Source organism: Globicephala melas, chromosome 1 (assembly GCF_963455315.2).
Source record: "Globicephala melas chromosome 1, mGloMel1.2, whole genome shotgun sequence".
NCBI classification, from domain to species: Eukaryota; Metazoa; Chordata; class Mammalia; order Artiodactyla; family Delphinidae; genus Globicephala; species Globicephala melas.
In genome coordinates, this window is record NC_083314.1 from 145,397,887 (window position 1) to 145,411,493 (window position 13,607).

The window sequence follows — 13,607 nt, forward strand, 5'->3', positions numbered from 1 at the left end:
AGGGCTGGGCACACAGTAGGCATCTGAGGAGTGTTATGGGTGACCCCACATAGGCCCTGGGGATTCAGGGGAGAGGGGACCCAGAAGGCAAGGGTGTGCACTTTGGAGTCAGGAGGGTTGAGTTCCAATCACGACTTGCCGTTTTTTAGGTGAGTGGCCTTGGGCAAGTCACGTGAACTCTGTACCTTAGTTTCCCCATCTGTAAAATGGCAGCTATGGGGACTATTTGAGGAGGCGAGTGTGAACTGCTGGCTAGCAGCGAGTGCTAAACCGCGTTATTTTCTGCCTTCTGGTCTCCTGCAAACACAGTCAAGCTGTGGACAAGTGGGTGGGATTAAAATCCAAGCCTGACTCTGGAGGCCATGTCTTTCTTTGCATGAATGCCCCGACCGATACAGTAGGATGATGAAGGGCTTGGGTCGGGGGCGGTGAGAGTGGCAGGAAGGTGGACCTCAGGCCTAGGAGAACTTCCCGGGACCACACTGGTGGGGCTCCTTAGGAAGGAGCGAGCCCCCGCTCTCGGGGGCATGGGCTGGGCAGACCTTGGGCGCCCAGGGGTCTTACCCGTCAAAGCGGAGGTGGGGCGGGGGCGCCGTCCGCTGGCGGGCAGGCCCCAAGCAGCCCCCGCCCGCTGCTGGGCCCGCGTCTGCGGTCGGCCTCGGGCGGGCGGCGGCCTGGCCCCACTGCGCAGGTGGGCAGACCGAGGCCCGGCCCTGCCCCGCCGCCTTCCCCGCCCCCGGCGCTCCCCTCCCCGGCCGGCGCGTCCGCGGCTCGGCGGCACAGCGCCCGCTCGGGGTTCCGGCGGCAGCACCTGGGCCGCGGCTGGCGTCCGCGGGGGCACGCTGTCCGCCCCCCTCGGCGATGACCACGGCCGGCTCCCCGGGCGCCGTGCCGGCAGGGTAAGTGCGCTGCGGAGCGGCCCCGGAGGGCGCGGGCGGGGCGGGGCGGGGGGCGGCGCCGGGCCTGGCCTCCCGCGAGGCCCGCACTGCGGCTTCCAGCCTCTGCGGGGCGGCACTGCGACCCCCGCCCCTCCCGGCCTCCGGGTGCTGCCGCCGCCACCTTCGGAGAGCGGGGAGGGGGCTGCGCGGGTTCGGTGGAGGCCCTGGGCACCCTGGGTTGGTCGGTCACTCCCCGCTGGGTCCCAACTTTGTTAGGAAGCTGTGGCCACAGCCGGGTCAGAGCCTCCTTCCTCCGCTCGTGGCGTTTACATCTCCACACCTTATTGTCACTTCCGTTACAGGTGAGGAAACTGAGCAGTAGCTCTTAAATGACTTGTCTTAGGTCTCCCAGGAGGTGAGAAGTGGGCCTGGGATTTGAACCCAGCGATGCCAGACAGTTCTTCATGTTCGGGGATATTCGGAGGAGTTAAAAGACTAAGATAGGAACTGGCCCGGCCCACCGGGCACAACCGGAACAGGGGTAGTAAAGGTGGGTGTTGTCACTTTCAACGTGGCACTTCTGCTCATCCTCACCGCACCCCGTTGAGGAACCCTGTAGGACCCCTACACCGCCCCTGTAGCAGTGACAGCTGCCAGCTGCTGGGAGACCTGGAGCAACTCTGCCATTCCTGGACCCCCGTGGATAGGGGCTGGGAGCCCTGCTGCTGGGAGCGGGCACTGCTAGGAGGTTGCTGGGTGGAGATCCTGCGCAGGTGAGCTGGGAGGGCTGCCGTTCTGCCTGGAGCCTCACCACCAGGGACAATATTTGCCTAGGGCCTCAGGGCTAACACATGAACAGGGAGGTGACTCGACTGGTGCCAGCTGTCAGCTGGAGGCCTCCACAGGGCCTGTGTGTGTCCCAGGCTGAGGGCTTGGAAGTTGGGTGGCCGGTGGACACCCTGGCCTGGGGGAGGGTTGCCTGGTGAGTCAGGCAGTGTTTTGTATGACATCGACCAAGTCCTTTATCCTCCCTAGACTTCTGGTCCCTCCTTTGGAAAATACAGGGAGGCTGGGCTGGCTGCTCCCTTCCTTCTCTGGGCTGGTCTTTGTAAATCTGGAAGCTGGTTAAATCCCTTCTGCCCAGTCCTGAGCACCACCCCATTGGGCCCAGAAAAATGGTTTCCAGGAGAGAAGGCAGGCATGGAGCAGGGCACCTATTAAAGAATCCTGAACTCCCAGACTAGACCCCTCATTCATCCTTCTTCCTTGCACACTCACAAGCCTGACTGAGTCCTCTCTACAACCCAGGGCTCCTCTGGCCCCTCCTTGGGCCTCCAGGGCAATGAGCCTGCCCTTCTAGCACTGGCAGGTCATCCTCACACTAAACCATACCTACCCACCTGCGTGCCCTCCAGGTCCATCTGTCCCTGGCCCTGTTAAGTGCCATTCTGGTGGGGTCTGAGCAGAGCAGGAGCAAAGCAGTTCCACCTTCACCATAGACACTCATTCAGTCAGTCAACAAACACTCCCAGGCCTGCTCTGGGCCCAGCCCCATGTGTGAGGCTCAGTGGTGAAAAGACCAACATTTAAATCTCCTCCACTTTAAAAATTATGAAATATTTTCAGCCTTCAGAAGAATATCACAAATAATAAAATGAACTCCATGCCCTTGCCAGCAAGCTTTTTCAGATGTTAACATTGTGCCCTGTTTATTTCATACTCTTTGTAAGACATAAAGCATCCCTGTGGACCAGCCCACCCTTCCCTCTACAGAGATAGTCACCATCCTGAATTTTGGTTTTATCATTTCTCTGTCTGTTTTTATTCTTTTGCTGAGTATGTATAAGCCTAAAAAATACGCAGCTCTTTAAATTTTTTCTGTAAATGGAGTCATATAGCACCAATCATTCTGCAGCTTGCCTTTTCTCACTCAGCTTCAGGTTACTGAGATTTAGCTCTCTTGATCCTTGAAGCCCTGGTCCCCACTTGCCTTGAAGTATGATATGCCACCTGATGTAGAGACCATCATTTATTTATTTATCCAGCCTTCTTGGTGAACACTGAGGTGGTTCCCAGTGTCTTGTTATTCAAACATTGAATATTCTTGAATGATTGTCCTTTGCACATATGTGAGCGTTCTTCCATGTTGCCAGGTAGGAGTGGAATTGCTGGGATTTTACAGGATATGTGCGCTCAATCTTTTAAAGTTACTTCGTTTCATTATAAAAGTGGTGCCGCTCGGTAAAAGAAGTGATGGAAATACATAATCTTAGGGAAAAAAATTTGCTAATGTTTCCCGAATACTTCCTATTGTGCTTTCCACTGTCTCAGTCATTCTTCCCAGCAACCCTGGGAGGTAGGTCATTCCCATTTCATTGATGAGGAAACTGAGGCTCATAGAGGTTAAAGAACCTTCCCACGTTTCTCCAACAAGTGATTGCTGAGCTGCAGCTTGAGTCCAGGGTTGTCTGCTTTCAAAACTCCGCGCTACCTAGGCCACACCACATCACTCCCTGCCACGTGGTACTCGCGTTATGCACAGCTAAGCGGGACTCTGGGAGCAGAGTCACAATCGTATTTGCAATTTAGAAAGGTCACTGTGGATGTGACAGATCCCCATGGACAGGTTGCCTTACCCCCTGAGCCAGAAGTTCCCCCTGAATGCTGGAAGGAAGTAAAAGCCAGCTCTGATTCCAGTCAGCTCTCTGAGTGACTGCCTCGCCCTGCCTCCACTGCCCCACCCATCTCACCCTGACTGGGATCCGGGTAAGAGGGCTTCCTGTCTCCAGCGGAGAAGAGGGTCCCCCAGCTCTGCCCATCAGACACTGAGGTAGTGGTTTACAGGCAGACCACCGTGGGGAGGTGGGAGGAAAGGGGAGTGGGGTGGCCCTCTTCTCACTTTGGCTTCAAGCCCCCTCCCCCACTACACTAAAGTTCCTGGTGTTAGTCGTCACCAGCCATGCTCCACGCTCCACCCTGCTCAGCATCCTCCCCATACCAGAGTTTCCACCCGGCACAGCAAAGAGGCCACCATCACCACTTGGGAGCCCAGGAATATTTTGGCCTGGGCCCCGGCAGGGTGGCTTGGAGCAGAAAGGCCTTAAAGACGTGGGGACAGCCTGCAGAGAAGTGGGGACCTCAGTCACAGCCAGAGGAGGGTAATGGTTTGGCAGGTTGCTTTTGCAGAAAGTATTTCTGTCTTCTCCCAGGTTCCTGGGAGGAGGACATCAGGTTCCTGTCTTCACTGTCTTCACTTATCTATCAAATGCAGATAAGAACATCTGGCTCTTGGGGCTGGTGGGAGGACTGAGTGAAATAATGCAATCATCAATTTAGATAACTTGAAGTGATATTCTGGTAGTGGTGATAGGTGTTTGTTCATGCTATTATTAGGTCAAATGGGGCCAATGTCCCCAGCCTGCCTGAGCTCCCCAGCCAGCTGGGATGCCCCCATCCCACCCGTACACTTACAGGCCTTCCAGAGCCTCTGTCTTCTCCACCTGCCCCATGATGGCCTGTGCCCCCTCCTCACTATGGTATCATGCCTCCAGCCCTTTGCTCACACTCTTTTCCTCTTCTGGGACTTCCTTCTCCATCTTGTCCTCAATTCAGGGCCATCTTATCCAGAAAGCTTCCTTGACGGCACCCCCCTCACTTCCGGGCCTCCCCAGCCCCCAGTGACCCCCATGATCACGGCCCTGATGGCTCTGGCCGTCACTGTAGCCCTCAAGGGCAGGCCCACGTCTGGGTCCAGTTTCTTTCCCCAGAGTCCAGCCCCAGGCCTGGCCCAGAGCCAGAGATGGGTGGATGTTTGTGGCAGGGAAGAAATCAGCTCCAGGGCTGCCCCAAAGCAGCTGCCCGTCTGGAGAGGTCACCGCAGACCCACCTCATGACAGTTAAGGGGAAGTGGTGCTGGGGCTGCCAGGGGAGGGACTATGCGTCTCTGTGCTGTCTGTGCATCTTTCTCTCCAGGTAGACCAAGGAGGCAGAACCTCTTGACGGGGTTGGAGGTGGGGGTGGGAGCGGGGTGTGCGCAGAAGTGGGAGGTAGGCTCTCGACTCTGGAATTGTTTAGAGATGGGCAGAAGCCAGGACAATGGACTTGACTTCCTGGGGCTGAGCTGGTGGGCACTGGCTCAGGCAGAAACGGGTTAGAACCCACGCTTAGGCGTGTGACCTTGGCCAAGTCACCTCTCTTCTGTGCCTCAGTCTCCTCATCTGCAGTGGAGGTAATAACCCCACTCCACAAGGCTTTGTGAGGGCTCACGGAGAGCACGCCAGTTAAATGCCTGGGGCAGTAGGTACTCACTGCCTTTTCATTGATTCATGCAACAGAGACAGTGGAATGAACACCACTCACTAGGCTAAGCCCTGGGTGCCAAGGAAGACTGTCCCTGCCTCATGAAGAGGCGGGCAGAGGCTGCTTCCAGTGGGGCCTTTTGGGCCCTGGAAAGGAACTTGATCTTTATCCTAAGAGTAGGACAGGGAAGGATTTCAAATCCAGAAGTGACATGGTCAGATTTCGGTTTTAAAAAGATAATTTTGGCTATTATGAGAGGGACAGAGTAAAGGGAATAATGCTTCCTACATTATCCCTTAAAAAAACTACCTAGAGGCTGGATGAGTTACAACATACATCCTTTAAAATACATTCCTGAGTGCCCACAGAAGTAACAGATCCTCTCAGGCCAAGAATTAAGAGAGAGCGGAAATCAGGCTGGTAAATTAGATGAGGCCACAGCAGCCTGAGGGATTTACAAATTCCAGAAACCTAGAATCTTGAGTTTTAATGACACTTAAGGAATGGGAAATAAGGACTCGGGGCTACCCAACGACAGTGTGAAGAGTTGGAACTTAGCCTCCCTACCACCTCACGTGAATCTGCCACCTTCAAAGGGCGTCCTCAGCCAATAGGGGCATTGACTAGAAAAAACACCCACCCACCACGAAGGGAGGCGGCAGTTCTTGTGGGGACAAAGAGGCTCCCTAGACAATTATACATGTTGGTCTGCCCTCACACAAATTTCAGGTTTGAATATACACTACCTCTGTGGTCCTGGGTATGCTAAACTAAAAAAAGTAACATAAATGGTCTTGGGGGGTGGTAGCACCCCAGGGAAGCTGGCTGAAGTAAATGAAAATCCTCTCTGGAGGAATGGATTCTCATTTCAAGATCCCTTCGGGATCAGTCAAATAGGAGCTCATGGTAAAATTACAAAACACACAAAGAAACAAGTCGCTGTGAGCAATAGATACCAGAAGCAAGAAATAGCAGAATTAAGAGTCTAAGATCCTAGAGTGTTAAGATATTGATTGTAACTGATTGTGTTTAAAATGTATAAAGAAATCAAAGATAGACTTGCAACAATACGCAGGGAACAAAATACTGCCCAAAATGACCAAGCAGATTTGAAAAAGAACCAAGTGGAATTTCTGAGATGAAAAATAAAATCACTGAAATTAAAAACTCAGTAGAGGATAAGTAGCAGATGAGACCCACTTAAAGAGAATTAGCGAAATGAAAGATCTAGAGAAATTACTTAGAATCTAACAGAGAGAGTGAACGAGATGGCAAAGAAGAGAGAGAAGAGGCATGAAAAACAATAAAATGGGATAACAGAGAGAGAGAAGAGTTAGGAATGGACAGGAGTAGAGGAGGGGTCTTCCATCAGATGTGGGTACAGATGGTAGTGGCCTGGACTGGGGGGCAACTGGGTGTAGAAGGAAGTGGATTAAGAGATGTTCAGGAGGTAGAACTGATAGGGCTTATTGATGGAGTAGATGATGGAGGCCAGGGGGAGGATGTGTCAAGGATGACTATTTCTGACTTGAGAAACTTGGTCGAGGGGTACTATTTATTGAGACGGCAAATCTGGAGAACAGATTTGGGAGAACAAACAAGAGTTCAGTTCTGACCAAAGCATGTTTCATTTTGCCTGGGAAGTTCTGCTGATGCATCACAGAGGAGGAGATATTAGAGCTGGGCCTTAAGATAGGTGTAGAAGTTTACCTGGTGGAGAAAGAACTTTATTAACTTTGGGGGAAAAGGATCTCCTTTCAGTACGATCATCGAGACACTTTTTAGAGCCTTCTCTACTTAAAAGCGACCCCTTGAGAAGAGACATTCATAAGACCATCAGACAGGACTTTTGGGATCATCTCTCATCTTTCAGATGGGAAGCTGAGGCTCAGAAAGATCATGGATTTGCCCTCCTAGCCCAAGACTCTCCATCCATCCATCCATTCATTCATTCACTGACTTAACCTATATTTATCAAAAGCCCATTTTGTACCAGATACTAGGTGCCGGTGATACAGCAGTGAACAAAACAAAGATTCCTGCCCTCAGGAAGCTTATATTTTAGTGGAGGGAGACAGACAATAAACACAAAAATAAGTAAAGAAATATATATGTCAGAGGGTGGTAAGAGCTATCAAGAAGTGTAAGGACTGGAAGGAGGTCGGGTGTACTGGAGGTGCCATTGGGAAGGTGGCCCTTGAACATAAAAGGCCCTGACAGCTCTTACAGGGTGGCTGCCCACTATGGCCCATTGTGACAGCGCCTGTGGGGTTCTAGAATGCAGGCCTGAGGAGGCCAGGAGAAGGCCTAGAGAAGGGGCAGGAAGAAAAGAGCTGAAGTGGGATTTAGTGGGTAGGCTGTGCCCCCCAGTGGGGGCAGAAAAGTCCAATGGGTCGGAAGGGCCACAAAGACTCCTTTTACCCTTGTGAGAGGTAAGATAAATTTATTCCTGAGGTTTCCTTGCACCAACCCACCACATCCCATCCTCAGCCCCTCCCCACGATCTCAGATGACACCACCCCCCTCTGCTCCCCCTCCCACCTTTAGGAACACTTAGAGGTAAGTCCACATTGTCCTGTGTCTTAGTACAGAGTGGGCAGCCTGGAGGAGCTCATGACAGGCATCCAAGGACCACCAGGGAGTTCGAGTGGGCCTTGGGCAGCTCTGTTCCAGCCAGGACAGTCGAGCCTCTCAACTGAGGCTCTGTTGAGAGCTCCCAGGTCATGCCTGTGTCTCTCCCATCAGGACTCCTGTGAGCAGCCTCCATGAGTCCCTGGACCAGTGCATGACCGCCCTGGACCTCTTCCTCACCAACCAGTTCTCAGAAGCACTCAGCTACCTCAAGCCCAGGTGAGGCTTAAGCCCAGGTTGGGGATGGAGGGTGTGTGTGTGTGTGTGTGTGTGTGTGTGTGTGTGTGTGTGTGTGTGTGTGTGTGTGTGTGTGTGTGTGTGTGTGTGTGTGTGTGTGTGTGTGTGTGTGTGTGTGTGTGTGTGTGTGTGTGTGTGTGTGTGTGTGTGTGCACATGTAAGTGTAGGGATGGGGATGCCAGATGGAGAACCAGAGGTTTTATGTGAGAGGAACCCTGTGTAACTCAATGCCTTCAGCCTTCTGGGTCACTGTGACCCCTGAGAATCCCATAAAAATGGCTCAGGGTCCCCATTCCACAGCCAGGAACAGCCAGGCCCTCCCCAAGGTCACTGTGACTTCCTTCCCCTCAGGTCTTGCAGCTTCTTCCACTTTGATTTCTTGTTCCCACTGAATCCAGCTCTAAAACAGTCCCTTTTTGTTATTTTCCTCCAAAGCACTGAAGACTTGAGTTGCTTTTACTCAAGGCTTTAGGGCAATGATGACAGTAGTTTAGCCATTTCTTCTAGTGTTGACTGCCTTATTTCTTTTTTTGGCTGCATTGCGCGCAGGCTTTCTCTAGTTGCGGTGTGCGGGCTTCTCATTGCGGTGGCTTCTCTTGTTGCGGAGCACAGGCTCTAGGCACGTGGGCTTCAGTAGTTGCAGCACGCGGGCTCAGTGGTTGTGGCACTCGGCCCCTACAGTGTGCAGTCTTCAGTAGTTGCGGCGCGTGGGCTCTAGGGTGCACAGGCTTCAGTAGTTGTGGCGTGTGGGCTCAGTAGTTGTGGCTTGGGGCTCTAGAGCGCAGGCTCAGTAGTTGTGGCACACGGGCTTAGTTACTCTGTGGTATGTGGGATCTTCCCCGACTAGGGATTGAACCTGGGTCCCCTGCATTGGCAGGCAGATTCTTAACCACTGCACCACCAGGGAATTCCCTGCCTTATTTCTAAGTAATATGCTTAGAGTGCTCTTTCTTTACTTACCACTTTTTTCAATTTTTTAAAAACTGAAATTAAGTTGAGATATAATTCACATACCATAAAATTCACTCTTGTTACTTTTTGCTTTTACACATCACCTGATGGTTGACAAGAATTTAGCTTTCTTATACCCCTGCCTCACCTCCCTTCCCTCCTCCTATCATTATATCACAATATCTGGCTAAATCAGTAATCAGTATTTTCATTATTATAACTATGTAATTATGCTCATTGCAGAGACAAGTCTTACATTATAAGATTACATTTTCTTTCTGGAGTTAATAATTGTCTTGTTTTTTTCATTTGCCTGATTCGCTATACGTTTATCCTGAACTCTTTGTAATTACTCCATCAAGTCATGAGGCTTTCCGTAAATACTCAGACATATCAGGTAAGCCCTCAGTCCCTCTTTTTCCTGGAAACCTCTCCCCTGGAGGACAGGCCTGTTTACTGGCCACCTTCCAGCCGGCTCCTGGAATCCCCTTTGCTTCTCCCCTGTTTGCTTGGCCTGGCTTTTTCTCTCTCATATCTGTATCCTCCCTCATTTTACTAGAGCATGTCCTCTAGAAATTTCCAAAGAGAGAGTTGCATGAATATGATCTTTCCCCCTCAGAATTTTGAAGACGTTGTTTTCTGCCCTGTTTTCTGGCATGTACTGTAGCCGGGAGAATCCTGATTCTTCTTACATGGCATGGGGTCTTTTTTCCTTCTCCAGAGATGTTTAGGATCTTCTCTTTTATTCCTGCAAATCTGAAATTTCACAATGATGTGCCAGAATGTAGGTCTTTTTACTTGGCATTTTTTTTTCTTTGTTTGTTTTGGCTGTGTTGGGTCTTCGTTGCTGCACACAGGCTTCCTCTAGTTGCAGCGAGCGGGGGCTACTCTTCATTATGGTGTGCGGGCTTCTCATTGCAGTGGCTTCTCTTGTTGCCGAGCACAGGCTCTAGGCGCGCGGGCTTCAGTAGTTGCAGCACACGGACTCAGTAGTTGTGGCTTGTAGACCCTAGACCACAGGCTCAGTATTGTGGCACACGGGCTTAGTTACTCCGTGGCATGTGGGATCTTCCCAGACCAGGGCTCGAACCCATGTCCCCAGGTTAGCAGGCGGATTCCCAACCACTGCGTCAACGGGGAAGTCCTCTTGGCATTTTTTTATTCGGAAACTGAGTTCTAGGAAATTCTCTCGTATGATCCTTCCACGTTCTGTTTCCCTTTCCTGGGCTTTGTTTAAGGCAGGTATTGGACTTCCTGGATCAGTCCTCTTCTAAGATATTTATCCGCACACCACCCCCCTCGCATTTCTTTATCTTTTTTCCTCTGATTTATGGGAGAGTTCCTCAACCTTATCATTAAATCCACTGACTTTTCTTTCTTGTGTGTAATCATATGATTAATTCCCTAGTACTCTTCAGTGTTCTCTGAATGTTCTTTTTTTCCTAAAACATCTTATTCTTTGTTTATGAGTGCACTGTGTTCTTTATATGTATATTTAAAAATATGAGTGTCCTGAGGATAGGACCTGGCATGTAGCAAGCCCTCTAATAAGTATTTATTGTTGTTATTACTATTAGCACAGAATATTATCTCTTTTAAAAGTATTTTATTCTTTCCCTGCATAATCTTGGCTTTCTCCAGGTTTCCTTTTTCTGTGTAATGGGGGGAGTACTCTCCTCATGGTAGGGCGGGGGGCGCTACCCTGAAATGCCCGATGGTCCCTGGCTGGCTGTCTGGTCGTATTTAAGAGCACATTCACTCAAAGGCCAACTGGAAGGTCTGGGCCAAGAAGCCTTGTAATTGGTGGGATCAGCTTTTGGATGATCTGGCAGAGAGCGGGCCCCAGATGTTAGCTTTTCCAGAGAAGAATCCTCCATTCCTCAGTCTGGACAGAGAGCCCCTGGCTGCCTGAGTTCCGGGACTGGGATAGGGGTGAGGGGCCAGGGGTCTAATCATGTCTGCTGCCTGCTTGCCCGATCCCCTCTTTGCAGCTCTAGGTTGTCCTCTGCCACAACTGGTTCCCCCAGGTCCCCAGGGAAAGCAAGTGCTGGGGTAGGGGGACGGCTTTCCCCAAGCCTCAAGCCAGGCCTGTTCAGTTTCTCTAGACCTGACTGACCCATTGATCTCCTGTCTGGGGTCAGTGGCCCAGCTTCTGAGCGGGGCAGCTCCAGGGCTTGGTGGTCCTGAGTCGTACGGTAGTCCCTCTGCGAGCGGTCCTCACACCTCATCCCCACCCTCTGGGGGGATCCGGCTTGAGGTACGGCAGGGCCGGGTCAGCTCGGGAGTGGGGCCGCTGCCTGAGGCAGGCCAGGCCCCATCTTGCCCCATCACCGAACATCCAGGCTCCCCTCCCAGTGCTTTAGGGAGGCTCCCCGGCTCCCCTTCCCTCCTGGTCACTACCGTCCCGAAGTGGCTCCTCTCTGCCACTGCCCCCTCAACGCCCTCCTCCCGCCCTCGGCCCCCTCCTCACTGAGGGGCTGCCTCACCTTCCCTCACCTCAGGAGGGCCCTCTACTAGGGGTCCTGCAACTCAGGCTCCCGAGAGGCAACGCCTGCCCTGAAGGAAGCACCACAGAGAGAACAGGCTTCCTGTGAGGCCACCTGTCATCTCACACGTGAGGCACTGTAACCTCTCTTTCTCTTGACTCCTGCCCCATTCCGGAAAAGGGTCTTTGCTTTCTTTTGAGTTGAAGCGCTTCCTCCCCAAACAGTGGATGTCATGAGCACACTCCCCGTCCCTTCTTGTGACAACCAAATAATGTTTCCAGAAATTGCTAGCTGTCAGGGGAGGGGTGGGCAGATTCAGTAAAAATACCTCCCCATCTCTGTTAAGAACCACTGGTCTAGATAAAATAATTCTTGCTCAAAAATGGTCTCCTCTCCCCATTCACAGCCACTGAAGCTGTGAAGGATGCTGGGGGTCAGTGCCATCCACTGCTCCCCATAGCATGCGTGGTGTCTCGTTTCACTGTCACCCACACTTTGCCCTCGGGGAGTAACTGGGCTCTCCAAGCCTCCCCCCGCCCCAGCTTCTGCTTTCCCTTTTTCACTTCTTTCTTTTTTCTTTCCCCCAAACTAACACCAGAACCTGCATGTTATACTACTTTGTTGTTTGTTTGTTTGTTTTACAGCAGGTTCTTATTAGTTATCTGTTTTATACAGATTGGTGTATATATGTCACCATATATACACCATTTGCTTTCCCTTTTTCACTTCTTTGAGTAGCTTCTGGTTTATTTTACTTCACGCTGTGTGTGTCCCTGAGCACTGTCTCTGGAACATGGTAGCTACACTACTCATTTGATGAAAAAAATGGTCATGGTTGATAAGCAGCAGGACCAGGATGCACATCCAGCCCCATTCAGCTCCACAACCCACACTTTGCCTCCTGGGCCATCCTGGATCTCAGGCAGGTGGAGTTTCCCTGGCACAGGAGGCCTCACACGTGCCGCGTCTTCCAGGAGGGAGGGAAGGAGGTAGAACAGGTGTGTGGGGCCGAGGGAGGGTGGTGTGCCCCTGCACTGTCCCGGATCCCTCTGGGGGAGGAAGCAAAGTCCCCTGCTGAGAGGAAGGGGCCAGGCTGGTGCTGGGCTGGGGAGGTGGCAGGGACTGGGCAGAAGTTCATGAGTGGCACGATGGGCCGAGGCTGGGGGCCCCGCTCAGAGCGTGCCCGTCCGTGTGGCTGGCGGCTTCTTCCTGCCTTGCTCAGTGGCAGCGCCGCGGAGAAACTAGGCGGTCGCGCGGCTCCTAACCAGGGCAGCGGGAGTTGGCAGGCCAGCAGTGAGGGTTTTGACAAGAGAGTGGCTGGTATGAGGAAGCTCAGCTAGGGGGTCAGGGAGAGAGGACAGGCTGGAGGTGGGGGGATGGTGCAGTGGGAGTGACTGGAGAGAGTGCACAGGCGGCAGGCGGGGAATCTGTGGCTGGGAGGGTGGGTGGTATCGTGCAGGACTCCAGAAGCAGAGCTGGCCTCTGGGCTGACGGGAAGGTCAAGGTGTGACCCATGGGATGGGGCAGTTGGGCGCCTGGGGCCCGTTCACTCAGCAGCACCTCAGGAGTGCCCTCTTGTGGCCGGCGGTGGGCCGGGTGCTGGGGCTGCAGTACTGAGCGGAGCGTGGGCCCTTCTCAGGGTTCCTCACGGCACCAAGTGAAACAAGTAATAATGGCTTTAAGACCAGCCACATACCTTCCGGGGTGCACTGCAACGTGAAAATGTGGAATTCTTTGTTCAAAAATTATTAAGGGTTTCAAGACGGTGACAGCAGAGCATTAAACCAAGCATGGAGCCCCGTGTGACTGCACAGATCGCACACCTGTGTTCAGCCAGCCCCGGAAGTCTTCCTGGAGGAAGTGACATTTAAGTTGAGAGAGGTTGGATGAGAAGGAGTCAGCCAGATGGAGAGGGCATTTCCAGGCAGAGGAACAGCCGGTGCCAAGGCCTGGCAGTGAACAAGGGTCTAGTGTATTTGAGGAAGACAGATAGTCAGCCTGGCTGGGGTGGGGAGAGCTGGGGACGGTCCCAGAAGGGAGAGGGCAGGGTGATGGAAGGTGGACTGGGGATATGAGTCCCCCAGAAGGTGGTTGGGCTGGAGAGGAGGGCGGCGAGGTGGGTCTG

At 52.5% G+C, this 13,607-nt stretch overlaps 1 protein-coding gene across 6 annotated transcripts in view; it reads left to right on the top strand.

Annotated features, from left to right (window-relative positions):
• Positions 1–13,607, top strand: part of TTC39A (tetratricopeptide repeat domain 39A) — a 52,648-nt gene that overhangs the window by 12,236 nt on the left and 26,805 nt on the right. For 2 of the 6 annotated variants that reach the window (XR_009565361.1, XM_030870088.2), the window contains exon 2: positions 7,923–8,027. The exons of 1 other annotated variant lie outside the window; for it this stretch is intronic. Coding sequence is in view for 3 of the 5 variants with exons in the window: in XM_030870088.2 (XP_030725948.1) it covers positions 7,923–8,027 (105 nt within the window). In the remaining 2 variants the exon portion in view is untranslated. Of the gene's footprint in view, positions 1–793; positions 900–1,291; positions 1,429–7,922; positions 8,028–13,607 lie in introns of those variants that run through there. 3 more of the 6 variants (XM_030870089.2, XM_030870090.2, XM_060305683.1) reach the window with 3 other exon arrangements.